This window comes from Hydra vulgaris, chromosome 14 (genome assembly GCF_038396675.1).
Source record: "Hydra vulgaris chromosome 14, alternate assembly HydraT2T_AEP".
NCBI lineage: Eukaryota > Metazoa > Cnidaria > Hydrozoa > Anthoathecata > Hydridae > Hydra > Hydra vulgaris.
This window is the reverse complement of record NC_088933.1, coordinates 31,216,792-31,240,856: the sequence shown is the minus strand read 5'-3', so window position 1 is coordinate 31,240,856 and position 24,065 is coordinate 31,216,792. Positions and strand designations below refer to the sequence as shown.

Here is a 24,065-nt window from a genome sequence, read left to right as displayed (position 1 = left end):
AAAAAACATTAGTTACTTTATATTATATACAAGAACTGATAAACTATGAAAAAGGTTTATAAGAATTTTCTTTGTAAAGCCCTAAGTGAAATTAACTCTAACAAAACCAATAAAAGTATGGGAAACATTGAATAAGGTGAAACACTGAATTATGCGTTAAACTGAATAATAACACTGAATAGATATAATCAACAAAACGCAAAAAGTAACCATAGATTAAAATAAGTTGAAAAATTGGTTGTAATCTGATCATCAAGAAAATAAAATACAAGACTCGAATTCCATACGATTAGTTAAATGTTCCACAAATTCAACACCTTTTTCACAACAATTTCAATATTTTCACGGCATATTCAATATCTTTTTTAGCTTTTACGATAGCTTTAAATTCCCAACCTTTTTTTTTAACTGCAAATTTAACAATAAGACCGCTGTCAAAGTATAAACGAAAAGTTATTGTTAACTTACCATAACTATAAATCAACTATGAAATATCAGTCGAAAAACTGCAAAAAACTATTTAAAAACTATTTCACAACTGAACAAAAATGTAAAATTTTAAGCTCTATCATCAATTGCTTTATTTATCAAATTGCTTTAACTAAATGTAAAAAATCATCTATTTATCGTCGTAATGAAATTTGGATAGTTAAGTGTTATCGGTTTTTTTAATAAATAGAATGGAGTGAGAACGAATGAGTGAGCGAGAACAATCTTTATTTGGTTAATTAAGTTTAAAAAAAAAATTTTGTTTTTTAGAATAGAATAAAAAACAAAGCTATTCGTATCACTCTGTTTCATTTTCATTAGTTACTTTCACAAAATGATTGCTGGTCTTCTCCGGTCGTACGTTAAGATAATATACTAAGTCAAAGCTTAATGTATTAAGTAAAAATATTATATATAATGAAAAAACGTAATTTATTTTTTATTTAAAACCAAGTTCTGGATACAAATCGAAGTAAGAATATATATTTACAGTAATTTTTGTGTTCTTATAACTTTTAGAATAATCAGCTTGTTTCAATCAATAATTAAAAATTTATTATTACAATAAAAAATTACAGCTAATCAATTTTTTTATCACAATAGTTTATTGTGCCAAATAAATTATTTGGCACAATAATTCTTTTATAAACTTCTCATTAAAAAATTAACTTATTAATATATTTATATTAGGCGGATTTAAAATAATATTATAATATTTTTAAGCATACTTATATATATATATATATATATATATATATATATATATATATATATATATATATATATATATATATATATGTATATATATATATATATATATATATATATATATATATATATATATATATATATATATATATATATATGTATATATATATATATATATATATATATATATATATATATATATATATATATATATATATATATATATATACATATAAGTAAACTTAAAGATATCATAGTATTATATTATTATTTATATATATTACTATTTATATTATATTACTTTTTATATTATAATATTATAAAAATATTATAAAATTATTTATTTTATACCTTTATATGAAAAATATATACTTTTTTCATATACATATACTGTATATACATATACTGTATATGAATAATGTATATTTGATACTTTATATTATACTTAATAAGTATAATGATAACATTTCACGATGAAAACGTTTAAAATTTTAATAATAAAATTTATACATGGTTAATTTAAAGAGAACTATAAATTATCAAATTAAAAAAATAGCTACATCATTTACCCAACACATTTGTAATTGTTGGGGCAAAAAAGCATTATAATCAGCCGTAGGTTGGCGTAGCATTGACAAATGGTTAACTGCTTATGCAATGTTGGCATCCTGCATGTCTTGATAAGTTGGCGTTGCGTTAAGTCACTGTTATTATTAGGCTGCAGGTGTTACGTTAGCCTAACTTTTATAACTTTTATATGCAAGTTACTGTTCATAGGGCTAACATTGGTACCGTGCATGTTTGACTAGGTTGACGCTGCATTAGACCACTATTAATCTAACTTTATGCTTCTCAATCTTCGTGATGCTTCCTGTCTAACCAATAAAAGATTTTCATTGAATAAAGTTTTCTTTAAGAGGCTTGAATAAACTATAATAAAAGAGTTATACATTTATATAAAAAGTTGTATAGACTTTTTATTAGCACAGTACTTATGCTATACATGCACTATAACACGCAACATAACACGCAACATAACACGCAACATAACATAAATATAATATAACATGTACCCTAACATAAAAAAGTTATGGAGTAGCTACTACGCTTGATCTTACCCAGTGGGCACAGGACCTAAATAAGACGTCTTTTGAACGTTCAAAAGACGTCCAAAACGTTTAATAGACGTTTAAAAGACGTCTTTTTTACGTCCTGTGCCCACCGGGTAGTTATTAAGCTGTTTTAAACAATAACTTTTTTGTTTTCAGGCTATTAAGGTCCTTCAAGAAAATCTAGCAGTTTTAGTTTTGCAAGGCTAGTTTTATCTATTTAAGGAGCCTAGTAAGCTAAAACTCATTTGATTATCTGCCCCAAGGACCGAAGCCCCAGTACCTCTAAGAAGAGTTCAGCATTCATCTACATCTCCAGGCAAGTTAACTTTGGCAAAGAATTACTTGAAGAGTTTAGGATGAAACAAAAAGAGACTAAGTCTTGATCCCCTGTCGGTTGTTTATACCGTATCTGCTTCCTAACAGCTTCATTACAAGCCAAAAGGTAGTTAGAAGCCGTAAGTAAAACATGTGCTAAACTTTATATTAGCCATTTGGGTGAAAAGGGATTCTTATTTACTGGTAGTTAAAAATACCAATATTTAGTTACCTTTTTTACGGATACATCTCTCTACAGATTGTAGAACTCATTTCTCACAAATTGTATTAAAACGATAAACTCGATTTAATATTTTAAATGCGTTGTTAAACAACAATTACTTGACCACAACATTACTGAAACAATCTCTTATTTTTAGAACCTTTACATGTCTTGAAACTTTTTTATGTACACAATAATTGGAAATGTTTATAATTATATTGATAAAATACATTTACTTGTATTCATATTTATATTTCTATTTAAAAAATACTAGGTTTAATTTAATCTTTCCCCTTATAGGGGAATAAATGGAGATTATTAGGGGATTATAGGGGAAATAATGGAGACTATTAGGGGATTATAGGAGAATTAATGGAGATTATTAGGGGATTATAGGGGATTTAATAGAGATTATATTAATGGAGAAATTAATTTCTTTATAAGTTGAACTTCTTTATTAGTTCTTAAGTTTTTACTTATTGTTTATAAAAAAACTTTTTAATTTATTTACTTATTTTAAACTATGTAGCAGCAAGTCGTTTAGGAAAAAGATACGTTAAAATAACTTTCCAATTCTGTTTTACTAAAAAAGAAAAAAAGAGTTTGTTACAAAACACAGGTCAAAGTTTAGTTTAGAAAATATGTCGGACGCAGATTTTTATTTTACCCAGTCGAAAAAAAAGTGCAAATAAAAAAAAGTTATGGAAAGGAACGATTTTTACGATTGCAGTGAGAAACCCATATCTTAGTTTTACAAGACCTAACGCGAACACTATTTAAATCTTTTAAAGTCAATTTTCCATAGGGTTGTTTTTAGCATTTTTACTAATACGATCTTTAAATGTGGTAAAAATTAAGACAAAAAAAGAAGATTTTGACTCTATTCTGATTCTTTTATTTTGGCCGAAGTAAACACATTATTAAAAAAAAAAGAAAAAAGGATCACGCTACTTTCGAATCAAATTAGTAAAACACTGCTGTTATGTTTTAAATTAACATAACAATTTCAAATCTTTTCAGAACATTTTCAATTAAGTTTTTTAACGTAGCCATGCTGGAAAGTCCTCCAGAGTTTATTTTTAAACTAATCAGATTGCTACTTTTTAAACAAATCAGATTGCTACTTTTAATAGCAAGGAACCAATAAACTTATCCAATATTCTCATATCCTGCAAAGTATAATTTACCTTAGCAAGTTTTATAAAATTTTGCACTCTTTGCATGTTTTAAACGAATCAGATTGCTACTTTTTCTGTCATGTTTGCGTTTTCAAATGATGTAAATGCAAATGTAGTAATTGTAAGAACAAAACGACCAAGAACCAAAATGACAGGGAAATCAATATTTTTAAGATAATTTTACTACCTAGCACGGAGAATGTAAATATTTTAAGTTTTTATATATAAATGACTATGATAGTACGGAGGAACATGTCAAAGTTTACAAGTTTCCTATTGGTAAAGTGTTATGTTTCAGATGGTTAGCAGCTTTACCAAATAAAATTAAAATCCTAACTAATAATATGGGTATTTGTGAAAGGCACTGGATGACACAACCTTTAGGATACAGTATGCATTATCTTAAAAGATCTAAATATCAAGTTAGTCGTTTTATAAATACTTAATATGTCCAAAATTAATATTAATATTATTTTTAATCATTACTATAAGTACTTTAAACTTAATTCCGTATTTACTATATATCCTATTGTATGTGTGCTCATGTATGATGCACATATGTGTGTGAAGTGTATATATATTCGTGTAGCAAACAATATATATATATATATAATAATATAGTATGTAAAGTATTTAAACAATATCACGCCAATATTGATTGCGACTCGAGTATATATATATATATTTATATATATATATATATATATATATATATATATATATATATATATATATATATATATATATATATATATATATATATATATATATATATATATATATATATATGTACAGTGGCGAGCAAAATAATAGGTGCGAACCAAAAAATTAACAAATACGAGAATATCTTTGAAACGAATAAAATAAAAATTTGAATTTTTATTAGAACTTTTATTTTATTACATAAATAAACAGAAATTAATAAAAATTAAGTTATTAAATATATATAATATATTTTAATTTTAAAAAAACGAATTCCACACCGAGCAAAATAATAAGTGTAAAATAAAAAATGAAGATGGAAGTCAATAGGGTTGCAAATTATTAATATTTTGTTGCATACCCTTTATTTTTTACTACTTCCGTGCATCTTGACGGCATTGAATCCACTAGTTTTCTGCAAACTTCTACAGGAATGCTGTACCAAGCCTCCTGGAGCATCATCCACAGTTTCTGGACAAAATCCAAAAAATAGAAATGTGGATGATGCTCCTGGAGCATCATCCACATTTCTATTATTTAGATTTTGTTTAGAAATTTTAAGTTTTAACTGCCTTCATAAATTTTCAATAGGATTTAGATCCAGTGACTGAGGTGGCCATTCTAAAACTTTTACATTATTGGTCGTAAACCACTCTTTCGCAGTTTTGGATGTATGTTTTGGGTCGCAGTCCTGTTGGAAATGCCAAATTATCGGCATATTTTCTTCGGCAAATGGCAACATGACATTATTTAGTATGTCTACGTATGTATATTGGGTCATAATATCTTTGATCCAAAAAAGTGGCTCCACACCATACCAGGAAAAGCAACCCCACACCATTATATTTACTCCGCCGTGTTTCACTGTTTTCACAGCGAAACGAGGTGAAAGTTCTTGCTTTGATGGTCTTCTTACATACTGTTTTCCATCAGAATTAAATAAATTAATCTTAGTTTCATCACTCCACAAAATATTACGCCATTTTTTGGTCATATCTGGCCCCCGCCAAGCAATATGATTTTTTGCAAAAATTTTTCTTTTCATAATGTTCTTTCTACCAAGTAATGGTACTTTCCTCGGAGTTCGAGCTGGCACTTACTTTCTAAAAGCCTTCTTCTAACTGTCCAAACACTAATATTTTCATTAATTTCATTTAAAATTTTTGTTGCTGACTTGAATGGGTCTTTTTTTGAAATAATTGTAATGTGATCATTCGTACGCTGACACGTTTTGCGTGGTCTTCCTCTATTCTCACGTGATTTTTCTGGTTTTAAGGCATTTGTAACTTTATTTTGAGAACATCCCATCGTAACTGAAATTTCCTTGTAAGTTTTTCCTTGTTTTCTTAAATTTTTAATAAGTTTTCTTTCTATCGCTGTGCAATATTTTCCTCGTCCCATTTTATATCTAATTCTAATTCAATACAAATATGATATGTTATTATTTCATATAAGTTGCATAAATATTGACCTAAACCTTTATATCAACAGCAAATAAAAATAATAAAATGTTTTTAATCCTACAGCAAACAGGTTAAAATAAACACACACCTATTATTTTGCTCCACCAAATTTGTAGGTTAAATATATAAATAGAGTATTACCCTCATAAATTTGTAAGAAATTGGAAATATACTGCTCTGTTATAATAAAATAAGCATAGTTTGTGTAGCAATCAGTTCCTAGATGTCACTTTACAAAATATACTGTAAAATGTCAATTTAAGTGAAATTTATTATTCACACCTATTATTTTGCTCGCCACTGTATATAGAGCAGCAGGGGCATTTGCCCTCCCCCCCCCCCTTGATAACTTTTCAAATAAATAATTTTGAAGAAGTTGTCTGAAAAATGACTTCGAGGTAGTACTGTCCCCCTCCCCCAAATATAGTTTTTGTTCCTACGGGCCTGTATATATACACTGATGTAAAGTGTATATAAAAGTGATAAATACATGACCTGAATATATAGAAAATTACGGCAATTTATAGTAACTAATATAACTTTGTTTTTGTTTTTTTTTTGTTTTAAAAGTTTATATATCTTTAAAGAATTATTAAGTCCTCATTGATTTTTTTTATTTAACTACCAACTTTATTTAAAGTAGTTAAAATTTTACTGGAAAAAATAATAAATACAGAACTGAATAATTTGATTTTCAACCGGAAAAAATCAATGTGTGTGTGTGTTTATGTAACAATTAATGATGAAATGAAAACAAATTATTGTGTACTTAAAAAATATAATAATACAATAAAAGAAAAAAGTTTTTTGCCAAAGGTTTATGTATCACTTCATACAATATCTACGACAATATTTTAATTGCACGTTAATATTTTATTGCATGCCTTTTATTTTTTTTTTACTTCAATTAGTCTCTTGGGCATGCTGTTTACCAAAATATGGCATGTTAAGAGTGGAATAACGTACCATTATGCTTTTACAGCCTCACACAATTCTTTTTTGTTATCTTGTTAAAATATCCAAAGCAATGGCATGTTATCCTCAGCATAAGGAAGAACTATTTCTTGAAGTATATTAGCATAAATATCAGCTATCATAGTGTCTGGTATTAAGAGAATAGAATCGATACCAAATAATAAGAAACATCCCCACATCATAATGCTACCACAACCAAATTTTACTGTTTTTTTTTTTTAATGCATTGTGGGTTTAGTGTAGACTCTTTATTTGGTAGTATTTGGACAAACTGCTTACTATCTGATTCGAAAATATTAAATTTTGATTCGTCTGTACACAAAACTGTGCCCCATTTCTTATTTGTCTATGCAAAATATTTATGGGAAAACTCTTTTCTGGCTTTTATATGTCGTTTTTTTAATAAAGGCTCACTTCAAGGTGATCTTGAAAATAAATTTGCTTTAGGTAAACGCCCTCTATTCTTACGTGAGGTAACATTTAACTCTAAATTTTTTAAAATAGTGTTATTAGAGATAAACGGATCCTTTTGAGCTTCACGAATAATTTATCTTCTCGATAAGTTGTTTTTAGCTTCACGAATAATTTATCTTCTCGGTAAGGTGTTTTTTCAACCTCTAGATTCTACATATTTTTGTAGTTTTAGAGCGTTTTGAACCATTCCAACAGAGCGCTCAGTTATTTTTGAAATCTCTCTAAGTGATTTTCCACTGTTTTTAATTCGTTGAATCTCTAAAATCTCAGCTGAGGTGCAATATAATTTTCTATCAATCGTATCCTAAGCTAAAACTTATATAATTGTTTTACTAATTTACATATTAGTGTCACAATCTCATATTTTTAAATATTAAAAATACTTACAGCTTTAAAAGCGTAAGGTAATACTTTCAACTTTAAAAATGTTTTTACTTTAATTGTAAATAATTAGATGAAACATTATTAATATAGTATATTAGTAAACTGTAAATAATTAATTGAACATACATAAAACATTTATTAAACATACCATTATTCAAGGTATACAGTATAACATTTCTCAGTGGCGTAGGCAGATCATAGCAGTTGGAGGAGGCTACTGAATCAGCCAGGGTCGAATATTCGAAGGGAAGGGGCAACAGTAATCCATATTTTGACTAAATATAGAAAGGGGAATGTTGCTACCTTCACTCCTTTTTCTGCGCACGTGGTGTTGTTAATAATTGGAATCACCCCATATGTTTAAAAAGTAATAATTGTCGAAAATTGAAGAAAAAGAAAAATTAACCATTTCTGTATTTATTATTTCCTCCAGTAAATTATTTGCTACTTTTAAACAAATTTGTTAGTTATATAAGCAAAATCAATGTGGTATTAATAATTTTTTTAAAGAATTAAAATTTAACACTAAACTTTAGAAAAATAAAAAAAGTAGTATTAATTATTATAAGCTGCTGTGAATAAAATGTGTTTTTCTAAATGTTTAGGTCATGTATTTATTATATATATATATATATATATATATATATATATATATATATATATATATATATATATATATATATATACAAATATGTATATAGCAAATAAAATGTATGTATGTATGTCAGCAAAGTTTGTATGTGTATGTATATAGTAGCAAACAATATGTATGTATGCATGTCAGGGACGGAATATAACTGAGGCTATTGAGGCACATGTCTCTGGCCTCCGAATCCTCTGGCCAAATTTTGTTAATACACTTTTTAAAAAAGCACGTTTTTTTTGCTTAAAGTATCTAAAATCATACGCCATTGGAAAGAAAAAGAAAACAAGAACAACTTCCATAATAATTTATCCTCCTTTTAATACACAACAACAATTACCAAAACTCCGTAACAGAATGAGTTAACTCATTTGCTTAGAAAACAGAAACATGTTGGTCAGCACATGCTGACGGAGCTTGTGCTTCGTGAAAGAGTTAAAAAAATATTCAATCTGCTCTAGAAACCATTACAACTGATAAACGTGCAAAAGGTGAAACTCTAAAGTGACAGTTAGACTGTTTGTATGTATGTATGTATGTATGTATGTATGTATGTATGTATGTATGTATGTATGTATGTATGTATGTATGTATGTATGTATGTATGTATGTATGTATGTATGTATGTATGTATGTATGTATGTATGTATGTATGTATGTATGTATGTATGTATGTATGTATGTATGTATGTATGTATGTATGTATGTATGTATGTATGTATGTATGTATGTATGTATGTATGTATGTATGTATGTATGTATGTATGTATGTATGTATGTATGTATGTATGTATGTATGTATGTATGTATGTATGTATGTATGTGTGTATGTATGTATGTATGTATGTATGTATGTATGTATGTATGTATGTATGTGTGTATGTATGTATGTATGTATGTATGTATGTATGTATGTATGTATGTATGTATGTACGTACGTATACATGCATACATACAGGAGTTTTTCATAAATTTTATTTGTTGACTCAGTTTGAAGAGTGTTTCACTTATACCAATGTATAATATTTTGCTTGAATTACTATCACGCTTACCAGAAGTGACATTTGCTTGGTATACAATGTTGGAGGTCAAACAGCTATTGAGTAAAGGCAAGTTCTTTTGTTAAAGCAGTTGCCACTATGATCTTTTCTTCAGATTACTCTGGTAATAATTCCAGCAAAAAATTATACACTAGTTTAAGCAGTGGCGTAGGAAGATCAAAAGATTGAGGGAGGGGGTTGAAACGGAAACTAGGGGGAGGGGTGGCTCAGTTTGTCTGAATCAAAATTTGAATAGAAAAAAGAAATTTTATGAAAGTTGGGGGGTGGGGGCTATTGCCCCTCCGCTCCCCTATTCATACGTCAGTGAGTATAAGTAAAACACCCTTGGAACTGAGATAAGCTAACCATTTAAAACCATTCAATATTTCTAAACATAAAAGCAATACTGTACTGTCAAAAAAAGTTTGGAAAATTAAAAGACAGTAATAAAAATCTCGTGGATTAATGGAAATTAATCCGACGATGTGATCGTATGTAAAATATGTCAGCGTATAATCTAAAAACCAAATCGTGCAAGTTATGCATTAATCAAAATAAATATAAAACTATTTCAAACGATGAAAACTTTTATTAAATCAAAAAAAGTAAAACTAAATAAAAATATCGAAATAAATTCCTTCTTTCTCAATTCGACGAAGGTTAAAGTTAGACTAAGACATCACGTAATCGACATTTAACGCCAGATCTCATTGCATTGTTTAATTTCTTATCTTTTATTTACTATATAAAACATAAAATACAGCTAAGTACTAATTTTTAATTTATTTATGTAATATTTCAGTTTGATTAGCTCAGACCGTCATCAGACGTAAAATAAAATAAAACTAAAAAGAGATTTTTAATTTATATTTTTTAACGTGTTTTTAATTTCTTGATTTAAAAAATATAAGTCAAATGATTGCCACGGAACTCTGAGTCCCACCAAGTAGTTGTATTTTATCCTTTGAATATTTATTAGATATATTTATAATTATTACATTGTTAATACAAAATATTTAGTTTTCAAACATCAATCACTTTTAAACGAACAAGAGATTTTTTGTACATCTTTACACAAAGTACAATGTGTATTTTACAATGTACAAATGTAAATGTGTGTGCGTATATATAAAAAAAACTCAACAAAAAAATAATACAAAGTTGTATAAAAATTTTATAAAAAAAAATAAATTTTATATTTAATTTTTTTTATTACTAAATTTTCTAGTTTATTTAATTAAGAGTGACTTTCAGTAAGAATCAGGCAGAGCTCAATTGTGACCTCTTCAAAATCGCTAATTTTTTAATATGTTGTTAGTATTTTTACTAGAAGCTTAAATCCAAAGTTTTTAAAAAAGATATTAAATAGTGCATATCAAAACTTTTAATTGTTGTTCAATCATTATAAAAGAAGTTTTTTTCAACAACGATATATATATATATATATATATATATATATATATATATATATATATATATATATATATATATATATATATATATATATATATATATATATATATATTTAATCATTTTGAATTTTACATTATAATTTTTATTACTAATTTTTCTACTTCCAAATTAAAAACTCATGTAGACAATAAATTATGATATTTTGCCCCGTCCTTCCTTACGCACTACAAAATTAAGAATCAGAGATTAACGAACCAGTAAAGAAATTGAATAAGGAAGGAATCAATTATTTAAATTACGTTAATAGAATTAAAAAAAATTGTTTGAATATCTTAATCAACTAGAAATTTTGAACTGGAAAATTTAGTATCTTTTTTTTACATTAGCTGGATTATTTTTCGACGTCATTATTAAGTTAGGAATAATATGTAGAATGCAAGGCATAGATAATATGGAGATAATACATAGACATGGGGAGCCATAGATCAAATAATGAACGTTTTTTTAAAACAAAATTTAAATTATGCATTAAGTTCACACTAACCTATATTTGTTTATTTATATCTTTTGTTTATTATGTGTTTTTCTTTTATACTTATAGTTAAGGTTCTCGTGACAGAAGTTTTAAGATCTTTAAGAAACCTTATGTATCGGTTTAGTCTTGGGATATATTTTAAATAATACATTAATACTATTATTGATTTAAAACTTTGTGTGTTATTTAATACTGTTTTTTAAATTGTAAACTGAAATAGAATATTTAAAACATTTTTAAAAATATTTATTTTACTTCAGTTTTCAGTTTTTAGGAAAAAATTTAAAAGAAGTAACTTAGGTTTATTAATTAAAAAAAAAATCAAAAAATTGAAACATGAACTTTCACGCATCTTCTATTTATTGACTCATGATAAGGCAAAAGTAAAAAAAAATAAATTGCAAAAATAAGCTAAATTAAAATAAAATTAATCAATAATGAACAGAGTTAAACAAGTCAATGCGAGACATTGTGTAAGATTACTTAATCACATAAAAACATTTACACGTTGTCACATAAAAAACTTTTATTTTAGACATATAATTAACAAGGTAAAACGTAACAATGTGTTTTCCTGAACTAGTTCTTTGTAAGACCTTTCATTACTATATATTTTATTTTATTTTTTACTTATGCCACATGACACACAATCAATTTTGAATCTGTTTTTCATTTTTTTACATTATATTTTCTTTTTTAAACGCTACCAACATACTACAAATAATGTCCGAGGAAGTTTTTAACCCTACCTGTAGTAGCCATACCTATAGAAAATTAATAAAAAAAGTCACTGCATATTGATGACAATAAAACACTCAGTGTAAATATAAATAAATACAATTGATAAACATTATTTTTATTAATTCAATTCTGAACGAAAACTCTTTCTCGCCGTTTGTGCATATTCAAACACCGAATTTCTGGTCAGGCTAGAAATCGATCTTTGAACTTCTTTCCGAATATCTTTTCTATAGTACGCGTAAAAAATTGGATCTAAACAAGGGTTAAACATAAGAATGCAATATGATACCAAAGGAACATACTCATTTAAATTTATTTTACTTTGCAGCATGATTTCAACTACCAATGTCGGAATCCAACAAACAAAGAAACTTATTGCTACCATGATGCTTACTTTCAGAGCTGCGGGGTTCCTCGCTTTTTCACCGGATAGTTTTTGTTTTACAATAAAAACAATTTTAGCATATATAAAGCAAATCAATAACCCGATTATCACTACCATGCCAAACATAATTATTGTGTATATAAGATTAACTTTTTCTGAAAAACCTTCACTGATGTTACTGTTTAATTGCCACGTAAATGGCGTTGCCGTGAGAAGTGTAGTAAGAATCCAGCCACACGCAATAATTTTTTTTGCTCTTTGTTTTGATAAAAATGCATGGTATTTATATGGCAAAGTAATCGAAAAAAAACGATCCCCTGCAATAAGAACCAGATTTATGACTGAAGCTAATGTAGTAAAACTTATAAGACTACCACAATATATTATACAAGAAGAATTTTTTTTTTCTGTAACTCCTTTTTTAAAAGCACAATATTCGCATGGTGGCACAGCAATACCAACAAATATATCACTTAAGAATAAAGATATTACAAAGTAACTTTGTTTTGTGCGTAGTTGTTTGCTTCTATAAAAGCACCAACACACCATAGCGTTGCCAAAAACAATTATTATCACCTCAAAAGTCAAGAACGACCAAAAGACAAAAGGATATGATACTTTTACTTCAAGATTACTGTCCGTTGAATTCATTTTTTAACAAAGTTTTCTATTTTAACATCTTCAATGAGCTGATAACTTAAAAGAAGAAAATGTTAAAAACTTAAAAAATTAAACACATGAACGGAAAAAAACGTTTTTATAATTAAAGATTTAAAAACATTAAAATTATTTTAATATATATTTTTATTTAAATTTTGAATGATTAAAAATTTTAAAAACTTGATCGCGTTGAAGATATAAAAAAAGACGAACAAAAAACGTTGTGGTATGAACACTATAATTTGTAAAGTCACCATAACAAAAGAAGCGGGGTCTTCAAAAGTCATAAATATATATTATAGGATTATTATTGTAGGAACAAAAAACTCCCTTTACATAGCCCTTACATTTATTAAGCATTTATTTCCAGAAAACATCATAACATGCCCCATTTTTTTTTGAAAAAAAAAAGGTTATAAGAGCTTTAAAATACTATCAAAAATAAATAAGGTACTTTATATATATTGCAAACAAACAAAAACTAAAAAAAGAGAACTCAAAATCATTACGTAAGAAAATGTTTAATCTTTAAAAAAACTTTAAGAAGAATTATTATGTCAATATTTAATAATAATTGCATATCTTTTGGTTTATGGCGTAAAAAGATACCCTCAACAACAATTTTAAAAATTTACAAAAGTTACTTTTTTTTAATAGACATTTCGTCACTTCGTTTTAAATAATTTTTAGAGTTAAGTTTCATACTGTGATGTTATGTAGCACACACACACACACACACACACACACACACACACACACACACACACACACACACCCACACACACACACACACACACACACACACACACCCACACACGCACTCACACTCACATATATATATATATATATATATATATATATATATATATATATATATATAAATATATATATATATATATATATATATATATATATATATATATATATAAGTATATATATATATATATATATATATATATATATATAAATATATATATATATATATATATATATATATATATATATATATATATATATATATATATATATATATATATATATATATATATATATATGCAGGGCCGCCGAGAGCCGTCACACCGCCTGGAATAGCAACCTGATTTATCAAAATATTATAGATGAAGGACCTATATTTTTTTTAGGTACCTCCTTTTCATTTGGCACCCCTTGGATATCTGCCGCCCGGGATAAACTGTTTCTTTCTCCCCCCTCCCTCTCAGCGGCCCTGTATATATGTTATGACCCTTTTTTTCAAATCAAAATGCTTTAAGACTAAAGGAACCTTTTTATTTTTAAGCTGTAAAAAGTTCCTATTTTTACTTTAACTATAGTATAAGAAAATTTTAAACTTTTAAACTTTACATTACTTAAAGGTTTGTATTTCGGAGATAAAGAGTTGAGCGAGGATTGTAACCACAATAATGTAGCCTCCTCAACTGTAGCGGCCCTCACGGCCTTAAGGAGTTGAATTACAGGCGGAAATAAAAAACTTTCAAAATTTACATTAATTCTATAAAATTTAACTGTCAAACTATTAAGACGTTTTCCAAAACATTTATATATATTTAAATTTTTTTAATAATATTAATAACATTGATTTTGTTATCCTCTGCGAGGGTAAAAGATCACATTAGACTATAAAAATCATTTGAAACTGACGTTGACTATGTAAAAAAAAGAAAAGTCTTGTGGGGGGGTGGGGGGAGGGGGGTGAGGGAAAAAAAGTTAAATAATAAAATGACTTCATATCGGTTTTAAATAAAGATTAAAATTAATTTTAAATCTTTTTAAAATGTTTTTAAACATTTTTTGATCTTTAAGTAATCGTTTGAACGTTTATTTAAATTTTGTGACATCTTTAAGTTTTTTGTTTTATTTGTTTTGGAAAATTTTTTTTTTTAAACATTGTATTTTTTCTTCGCATAATAACCTTTTTAAACAATTTGTTTATATATTATTTGCTACATTTTCAAGTTGAGTAAAAAGGGTGTAGTTAGCTGTTATGTTATGTAGACTATCCTTATGTTGTTCTCAAAGTTTTCTGATAAATATTAACAAAATTTTTTAAAGTATGAAAACACTATCAGTAATGAATTTAACTATAATTTCAAAAAGTTTAGGTATGAAACAGTGATTGCTTTTCTTCAAGATTCTCTGTTGTTTTTTTCCTTCAAGTCCCCCTGTTTTTTATTTAAAATTTTTTTGTTGTTATTGTGAGCCACACTTTGTGTGGCTCGAAAACAATGACATTACTGGCTGAAAAAGAACAAGTTAATAAGGGTTATTGTACTTTCTTTCATTCATAAAATATTATCAAAGGTCGCACGTACTTAAATTTAAGCCTCTTTAAAATCGTTTTGTTTTTAACTATATAACGTGCTTTCTGATTCCTACGAGCGTAACTAAATTATCAAGATATAACTAGTTTTAGTTATAACTTATAGTTATAACTTGTCAACTCCGGCAAACCACATCCGGCAAAAAAAGAAGTAACTCAGGAAGAAGTATCAATTATATTACCTACAGCCAAAAGAAGAAAAGTTATTAAATGCAGAAAATGTAGAAAAGGATTAAATCAGGCATGATGTTACGCAAAAATCTAAATTTCTAAACTTGTCTCTGTAACAATATACGTTTGCCAAGGAGATTTGTAATGGGTTTAGCATTTTTTATTGTAAAAAATGCAAAATTTAAAATTTTCATATTTCTGTATGATAAGTAAAAAATAATTTTAGAAATTTATCAAAATTTTTTAATAATAAAAATATATAAGTTTTTTCTCTAAAAAAACAAAAGCTTTAAAAATTGTTTCTAGTTTTATTTTTAGAGATTCAACTATGTTTCCCTTGGGTGTCAACCATCAACACCTTGGTATCAGTGTTGTGTGCAGGATTTTTTTGATGTTTTTTCATATAACACTTTTAAGCATCTTTTCAAAATTCAAACATAAGTATGTTTAAGCTTATTTCAAATGAGAATGTCTGGAAACACAAATATATCGAAAAACTTGCTCCCCTACCACTAGAGAGCAATGAGTTATGAAAATATATTTTTTCAAACATTATTCTAAACTTAAATTCATTTACAAGTTTAAAGTTTCGTTTCATATTCTTCAAACGTTCACATATGATGGCCATGTAAATTTCCGTCCTTCCCGAAATGAGGGAACACAACTTCTTAACGCTAAAAGATTATTAAATGAAATTAAAAACCTCTCATAGAATTTAAGTTTAGTTTAATATGCTAAAAAAAAGTTTTTTATTAAATCATTTCCATCATTTGAGGTAGAGAAAGTGACCTTTTTTGAGTGATTTTTGTTTCCAGGTTCCAATATGTTTCAATCAATTTTTTACAGAACACTCTCATTTTGCACAAGCATGAATATACTTAAATTTGTAATTTTTACAATACCAGAAAGTGTCATATTTGAAACATCAAAAAGTCCTACACAACTGCTTAGTATAAATTCTTTACTAATAATCAACAGACATTTAGTTAAAATATATGCCTAGTGGGTACAAGACGTATTTTAAAAGTCTTAAATACATAATAATGCGTTTAAATACGTGCTTTTGACGTTTCAAACACTTCTTGTACCCACTGAGTGGTGCTTATACAAAAAAAAAAAAAAAGAATTCAAAATTGCTGATAAGTTTTAGATAAATTTTTAGTGAAAAAAATATTTCACTTGTTTTAAGCGTTTTAAAAACAACTAACCTTTGTAAAAATGGATTTTCAAATTAAGTTATAAGCATTCATCAACAATTTTAAAAGTGTAAACATTTTAAATTATTTTTTTATACCACATTGATCATTATCCTTGATTTAAATAAAATTTGAACGCGGTGTAAAATCTTCTTTTTAAAACACATTTCTTTCACCAGGTGGCGTTTTACCGAAATTGAGTGCTTTACCCAAGTTCTTTTAAGGTTTTATGGAAGTGACACTATACCTAGACCTTAAATTGTATCATAGTAATTTTTAAAAAATAGTGACAAACTTAATATTACATTAGGATTACCAACCATTATCACCATATCAACCATTATCACCATACTTGTTTAAAAAAAAGGAAAAACAATATACAAAAAAATAAGTAAAAACTAACTATGCTGACGCAGCAGCAAAATAAATATAACACAATGCAACTAAACTATATGGATAATTGTGATTTACAAAATATATATCTAAAAAAATTGTTTTCTTTTATAATGATTGAGACAAAATATTTTAAAAGTGTCCAAATAAAAGGGAAAAGTAATCCAACAGAATAATTTATTTAAATTCAACAAGTTTTGATTAATGCAAGTTGTTGTTTTTTTTTTCATATAAAAAACAACAGTCACGCACAGCAATTGGTTTTATTTCATTTTCATAGAATGTTGAAGTTCATACGGTTCAAACACTCAGAATAAATTTTTTACTTACAAAAAATTATCTAATGGAATAAGGTTTTATTTCAAATTTCAATTTATCATTATGATTCATTATTAATATTTTAAACATGCAATTTAATACACGCTTTTTCTGGTTATTCCGCTTTTCAATTATTTCTATTTTTGGCATGATTCAAATCAAACGCGGTGAGTATCTTAATAAAAATATGTTATCATTAAGTAAAACCACATGTAAAAATTACGTTCGTTTGATTTTTCGTGTCAAAAATAAACGTTGAAATAACAATGCGAATAAAAATTGGGTCAAACTGTTCACCACTCGCTGATTGAAGATATGAAATGAAATCTGAACTGCTCAGAATATTCAAAACAACAAGCTAAAATTAAAATAAGAATGCTTTGCTTTATTCGAAAATATAACGTAATTTTAAAAATCATTTATGTACGAGAGGAAAAAAAACGTTATCTTAAAGACTTAAGTTTTGTTTATTATGATAATTTCATCACATTTATTACGTATTATTATTCTAATTTGTTATATCATAATTTTTGATTAAAGGTTATGAAAATATAATTTTTGTTTTTAGATTGCTAAAAGTAAATTTTTTTCTCTTCCCTTTACTTTCCCTTCTGTTTCCCTTCTCTTCCCTTAACATATTTCTGAAATCATGGCGGAGTTAATTTAAAACGTTGATATTTTTTCGGGTTATTGTGATTTATACATTTTTTTAGTAGTTTATCATTTTCTTTACAAAAGTTATTTTCCATGAAATTAGACTTGACTTTAATTTGTTTTGGATGGAGTCCAGTAAATCAGGAGAACACAGTGAATCTGTTGTGGGAGGGGTACAGTAAATCAGGCGGACACGGTGAATCTGTTGTGGATGGGGTACAGTAAATCAGGAGGACACGGTGAATCTGTTGTGGGTGGGGTACAGTAAATCAGGAGGACGCGGTGAATCTGTTGAGGGTGGGGTTCAGTAAATCGGGAGGACACGGTGAATCTGCTGTGGGTGGGGTACAGGACACGGTGAATTTTCAAACCAATAAAATGCTATTTATTTTTTCAAGTTTCAATGTCTATATTTCCTTTAAAATTATTTTAGTTATTCTTAGATGTAGTTCTTAAAAAATTGTTTTGATAGTAAAATTTTTATATAGATAAAATGCTTTTGTATTTTCCTAATTTTCTAACTTTTTTTGTTTTGGTTTTACACTCATCTAACTAAACGCCAGAAACATTAAGCGTAACGTTTCTTTAGATTTTAGTCACAATATTTTTTTAGTATTGATTCACAGTATCTATAATGATTCATCGCTTCAAACCCTATTATCAACTGCAAACGTCTACCTCTATAAATCAGTCTGTTTATATTTGTTTAATAAAATTTATTTATATATTACATACGGCACCAAAGTAAACCAATTATTTTAATTGAAAAGTGGATGTTAAATGTATGCCCGTAAATAGAATTTATTAGATAACACTTACTTTGACCCATAAAATTACGTTATTGTATAGAAGTTGATTTTATAGAGGTAGACGTAGTTAAATATCAACTGAAAGGTTTTGGTTGGGTCAAGCAACAAGTTTGTTGAGCAAAAAATGCTTGATCTTGAAGTTGTATATTAATAACAAGCAGCCGAGGCGCAGTGGTTAGAGCGCTTGCTTTAGAAGCAAGAAATCCAGGGTTTGAAGCGAGCTCTAGGTAAATTTCGCGCTATTGTAAAGGAAGCAGGCGTCAACTTCCTATTTAAATGCTCTTCCACTGTGCTGTATGACAAGACTATAAAGTCTTCTTGGGGCACCTCAAAAACAAAAAATTAAAAAAAAAAAACAACAACCTTAGAGGCTCATTTTAATTCGTTTCCAAAGCACATTTTTATTCTTGATTTTGTTTTATAATTTCTTCAACAAAGTTTGTTAGAATACAACTTTAAAAAACTCTTTATTTTTCATATTTTAAACAATATTTCAAGATATTATCAACAAAAGTCGAAATATTTTGAAAAAATGTCTTCAAGATAATGTTTAAAAGTTGAAAAGACATTTGTAAAGATGTCTTCAAGGTAACGTTGTTAAAGGTTGCTTAAATGAGCATTTTAAAATAAATTTTTAATTTTCTTTGAAAGCGGTTTTATAAAATACTTCATATCTAGCTACAAATATAACCAAAAAATAGATGCAAAAAATAAATAAATGTTAATTTGAAAAAAAAAGTTAAATTTTCAATTTAAGTTTTTAAATGTTAGTATTCAAAAAAATTTATTATTATTGTTATTATTATTGTAACTACTACTGTTATTATTATGATTGTTATTTAGCAATAATAGTTTAAAGTTATTTGTTATAATAAATAACTTAAAAGTGTTGCTAAAAATTGGACTAAACTGAAAAGTCGGACAAAAGTGAAAGTTTTATAGGTGACTAAAAAACATTTATTTCTTAAACACGTTTTCTAAGATCTGGTTTTAATTATGGCTTTTAATTTTAGTAACTGTGAAAGCCGTATAATCATGACTACAGTTGGTAACTTATTAAATGTTAAACCCAACTAAATATTGAGTCCAACACTTTTGAGTTCTATCAAATAAAGAATTATTATTTTACTAGATACGAGGTTTGTGAAATTCAGGGTGCTACAAGAAGATTTTGTGATCTTGTCAAAATTGAACAAAACATTTTTAAAAAGTAAAAGCGGTATACTTAGTCATGTTTCGAAAATCTTATTTAGTCAGATTTCAACAACCTTACTTAGTTAGATTTCAACGATCTTACTTAGTCAGGTTTCAACGATCTTACTTAGTCAGATTTAACCAATCTAGCAACTGCAATAGAGTTAACTATTTTTATTAAACCAAGGATTTCATTTTGAAAAGATAAATTTTTTTGTTCAATTCTTATTTCAAACATGTTTTTTTGACAATAAAAGTAAAAATAGTTTTATTAATAAGTCGTATTGTTCCTAAAATTAAAAAAAACTATTGAAGTTTAATATAGTTTTTAAGTTGACCTACATTTACTTTAATTGTAATATAATATTTATGTTAATTTATAACCATTATAATAAAGTATTTTTTGTTTTTAATAGTATTTTTGAGTTTTAAAATAAAGTTTTTTTATCCTTGTAACAACTATAAAGGTAAGCAAAGCATTTCGAACTGGTAAATCAATAAATATATATAAATTATTACTTACATTTATTATAATAAGTGGTGTGCAATTAAGTTAAACACAATTTTTTAATAGGTAATGGTAACGTGGGGTTATTTTAACATGTGGGTAACATTGACATGTGTTAGATTAAATGTTTTACCCGTCACTTATTGACTATTGTTTAAATTACTTTAACAAATGCTGTAGCCAGATGTTAAATGAACAAACATTACTATTTTTATCCGCATAACAGTAAGTATAAATTACAGCACAATACGACGAGCATAAATCAAACTATTTTCTAGCTTTATTTTTTATTGCTGAAAAACGTTAGGTTAAAGATAAGTAAAACCATGTCATGATATCATTTTACATGTGTTTTTATGATGTTGTTTTTAAATACTTAGTATTTTTTTTTGTAGCTCTTTTTTTTTTGACACATTTTCAGTTTTGGGGTCATACTGGCAGAAATCCTAAAGTCACCCCATGAGCCAAGAGCCAAACAAAATGTGACGGAATGTCTTAAATTTTATGAATTTTTCACGATAACATGAAATAATACTTACATGAAATAAGTACTTAATGTATCGTTTACCATTCGTCTTCTAGGATTAACTTTTACTAACCGATCTTTCTTGGAAACCATATATCAAATTCATTGCAAAATTAGCATCTGCTAAGTTTGCATCTCTTTATCGTGCTCGCCACTTTCTTATTCGGGATTCTATTCTTTATCTCTATAAATCTCAAATCCGTCCTAGTATAGAATACTGTTGTCATAGGAGTTGTCCATATATTACGTCACACATTAAGGGGAGGGGAGTGGTTAGGGTTTATTCGAAAATTGCGTGACGTAATTTATGAACAGCCCCATATCTGGAGAGGATCTTTGAATAATGCCCTTTCTATTTTACACAACAATTGTTAAATCGTCGTAATGTTGCTTCTTCTTCTCTTTTCTATAAATACTATAATAGGCGCTGCTCTAAAGAGCTAGCGTCTCTTGTGCCATCTACTAAAGTTCATTCTCATGTTACTAGTTGTTCAATAAAGTATTATCCTTTTATTGTGACTGTTTCTAAGTGCTCTAAAAATTCTTTTCGTTTAGTTTTCTTCCTCGAGCATCATTTCTTTGGAAATACTGAGTCATTAATGTGTTGTAGAGCTTAAGAGCTTACGATTCTTAGGAAAAAAGTTTTAATCATAAATTAACATGGATAATTTCACATCTCACAATGTAAAATAATATTTACGGCACAAAATGTACTAGTGTCAATATTACCCATATTGAAGGTAACATTTTTTTTTATTCACACTTTTGCCGATAAAAAAAAATTTACAGTCGTAACTTATAAAAAAATCATTACATGACCGGGGCTAGAAGAAGACAAATTTAGTCTTATCATTAAGCCCCAAAAAATGCGTCATTACTAGACAAAATATAGTTTGACAATAAAATATAGTTTCAATGTATATATCTCTGATATATATTATAAAAGAAAATTTAAATATATCGCATATCGTTTAAAATTTATAGTTTTTCAAAAAATAAGATATAACAATTTCTTTGTAAAATAAAAGAAACAAAATTTATTAAAATATTAAGTGACAAAAATAACATTTAAGAATTGGTTTGAAAAATAAGAAGATATGATTTTATATAAAAACAATTTATTGGTAGAGCATTTTATAGTTTAACTTATTTAATTATATTTATAATACTTTTCATTGCCAACTAAGTAAAAGCAAATAAACAGTATAAAATAAAAGTAAAAGATTAATAAATAACGCAAAAATAAAAAATAAATTTCTCAAAAAGAAGATTATCATTTAAAATGATAAAAATATATGTACAATTATTGATTAATTATGTATTAACAATCTAAAGTAATTAATTATTTAACTATTAATTATTGATTTCTAATATAAAGAAGTTTTATTAGAAAAAAAATTTAATTCATTTTCAGTTAACAAAAGTAATTGCTTAAGTTTTGTTTTGAATTGGCTTAGAGAATAATTAGTTTTCATTTCATTATTTAATACTATGTTCCACAACTTTGGTCCTCGGTTTACAATAGAGAATTTAGTAGCGGAATAATAAGTTTTGGATTGAATGTAGTTGTACTTTGAAAATCTAGTAGGGTATATGTGATTTATTTTTTCAAAAATTGAATAAAATAAAATTGGTAATATATTTTTATCGTCGCGTTAGTGCTACACCAAGCAATGTTCGCATAACTTAAGTAGCAATGAATAAAAGAAAAGTAAATGTTTTTTAAACAAGATCGATGTAATAACTGCTTTGCTTTGTACATTATACCTAAATTTTTTGATATTTTATCTTCAACTACACCTATATGTTCCCTCCAGGTTACATTTTCGTCTAGAAACACGCCTAAAAACTTTATTGATTGCTCTCTCTTTATTAATTGATTGTCAATAAAAAGGTCCGGAAGTTCTAATGGAATATCTGATTTTTTATGTAGGCGATGGAATAAAGTGTATTTTGTTTTAGTAATATTTAAAGATAACTTGTTTGATTTAAACCATTGGGTTAGTTTGTCTAGTTCTTTGTTTAATGTTTGGAATAATATATTGATATCTTTATTGGAATAAAACAAGCTGGTATCATCTGCAAATAAAATTGTATTTAATATGTTAGAGAATTTATTTAAATCGTTTATATAAACAAGAAATAGAAGTGGCCCTAAAATTGTCTCATAATTTGTTTTTCCTTCATCATAAACTATATACTGCTTCCTATTAGTCAAATAACTCTCGAACCAAGACAAGTTAGTATTTTTCATACCATAACTTTTGAGTTTCGATAGAAGGATTTGATGATTGACTGTATCGAAAGATTTACTTAAATCGATAAAAAGACCAAGGGTATACTTGCCTTCATCAAACAATTTAAATATGTCCTGAACAAGGTGAATGATTGCATGATCGGTGGAATGGCCAGATTTGAATCCAAATTGTTTATGGTATGAACATATTTTGTACGGGGCATCAAAAAACTTACAAAAAACTTTACATTATTTTGAAACTGAATTTTCATATAGAAGTTT

The 24,065-nt window shown here is 26.8% G+C and overlaps 1 protein-coding gene across 1 annotated transcript; it reads right to left on the bottom strand.

Moving 5' to 3' along the window:
- Positions 1 to 12,174: 12,174 nt before the first annotated feature.
- LOC105849116 (adenosine receptor A3) lies at positions 12,175 to 19,820 on the bottom strand. The gene is made up of 2 exons (XM_065817550.1): positions 19,683 to 19,820; positions 12,175 to 13,476 (listed from the first exon to the last, which is right to left on the bottom strand). The coding sequence occupies exon 2, from the start codon at positions 13,429 to 13,431 to the stop codon at positions 12,514 to 12,516; it is 918 nt and encodes a 305-aa protein (XP_065673622.1). The 5' UTR covers positions 13,432 to 13,476; positions 19,683 to 19,820; the 3' UTR covers positions 12,175 to 12,513.
- Between the last annotated feature and the right edge of the window lie 4,245 nt (positions 19,821 to 24,065).

Coding starts and splice junctions, on each gene's coding strand:
- LOC105849116 (XM_065817550.1), bottom strand. CDS start 13,431: ATGAATTCAACGGACAGTAATCTTGAAGTAAAAGTATCATATCCTTTT.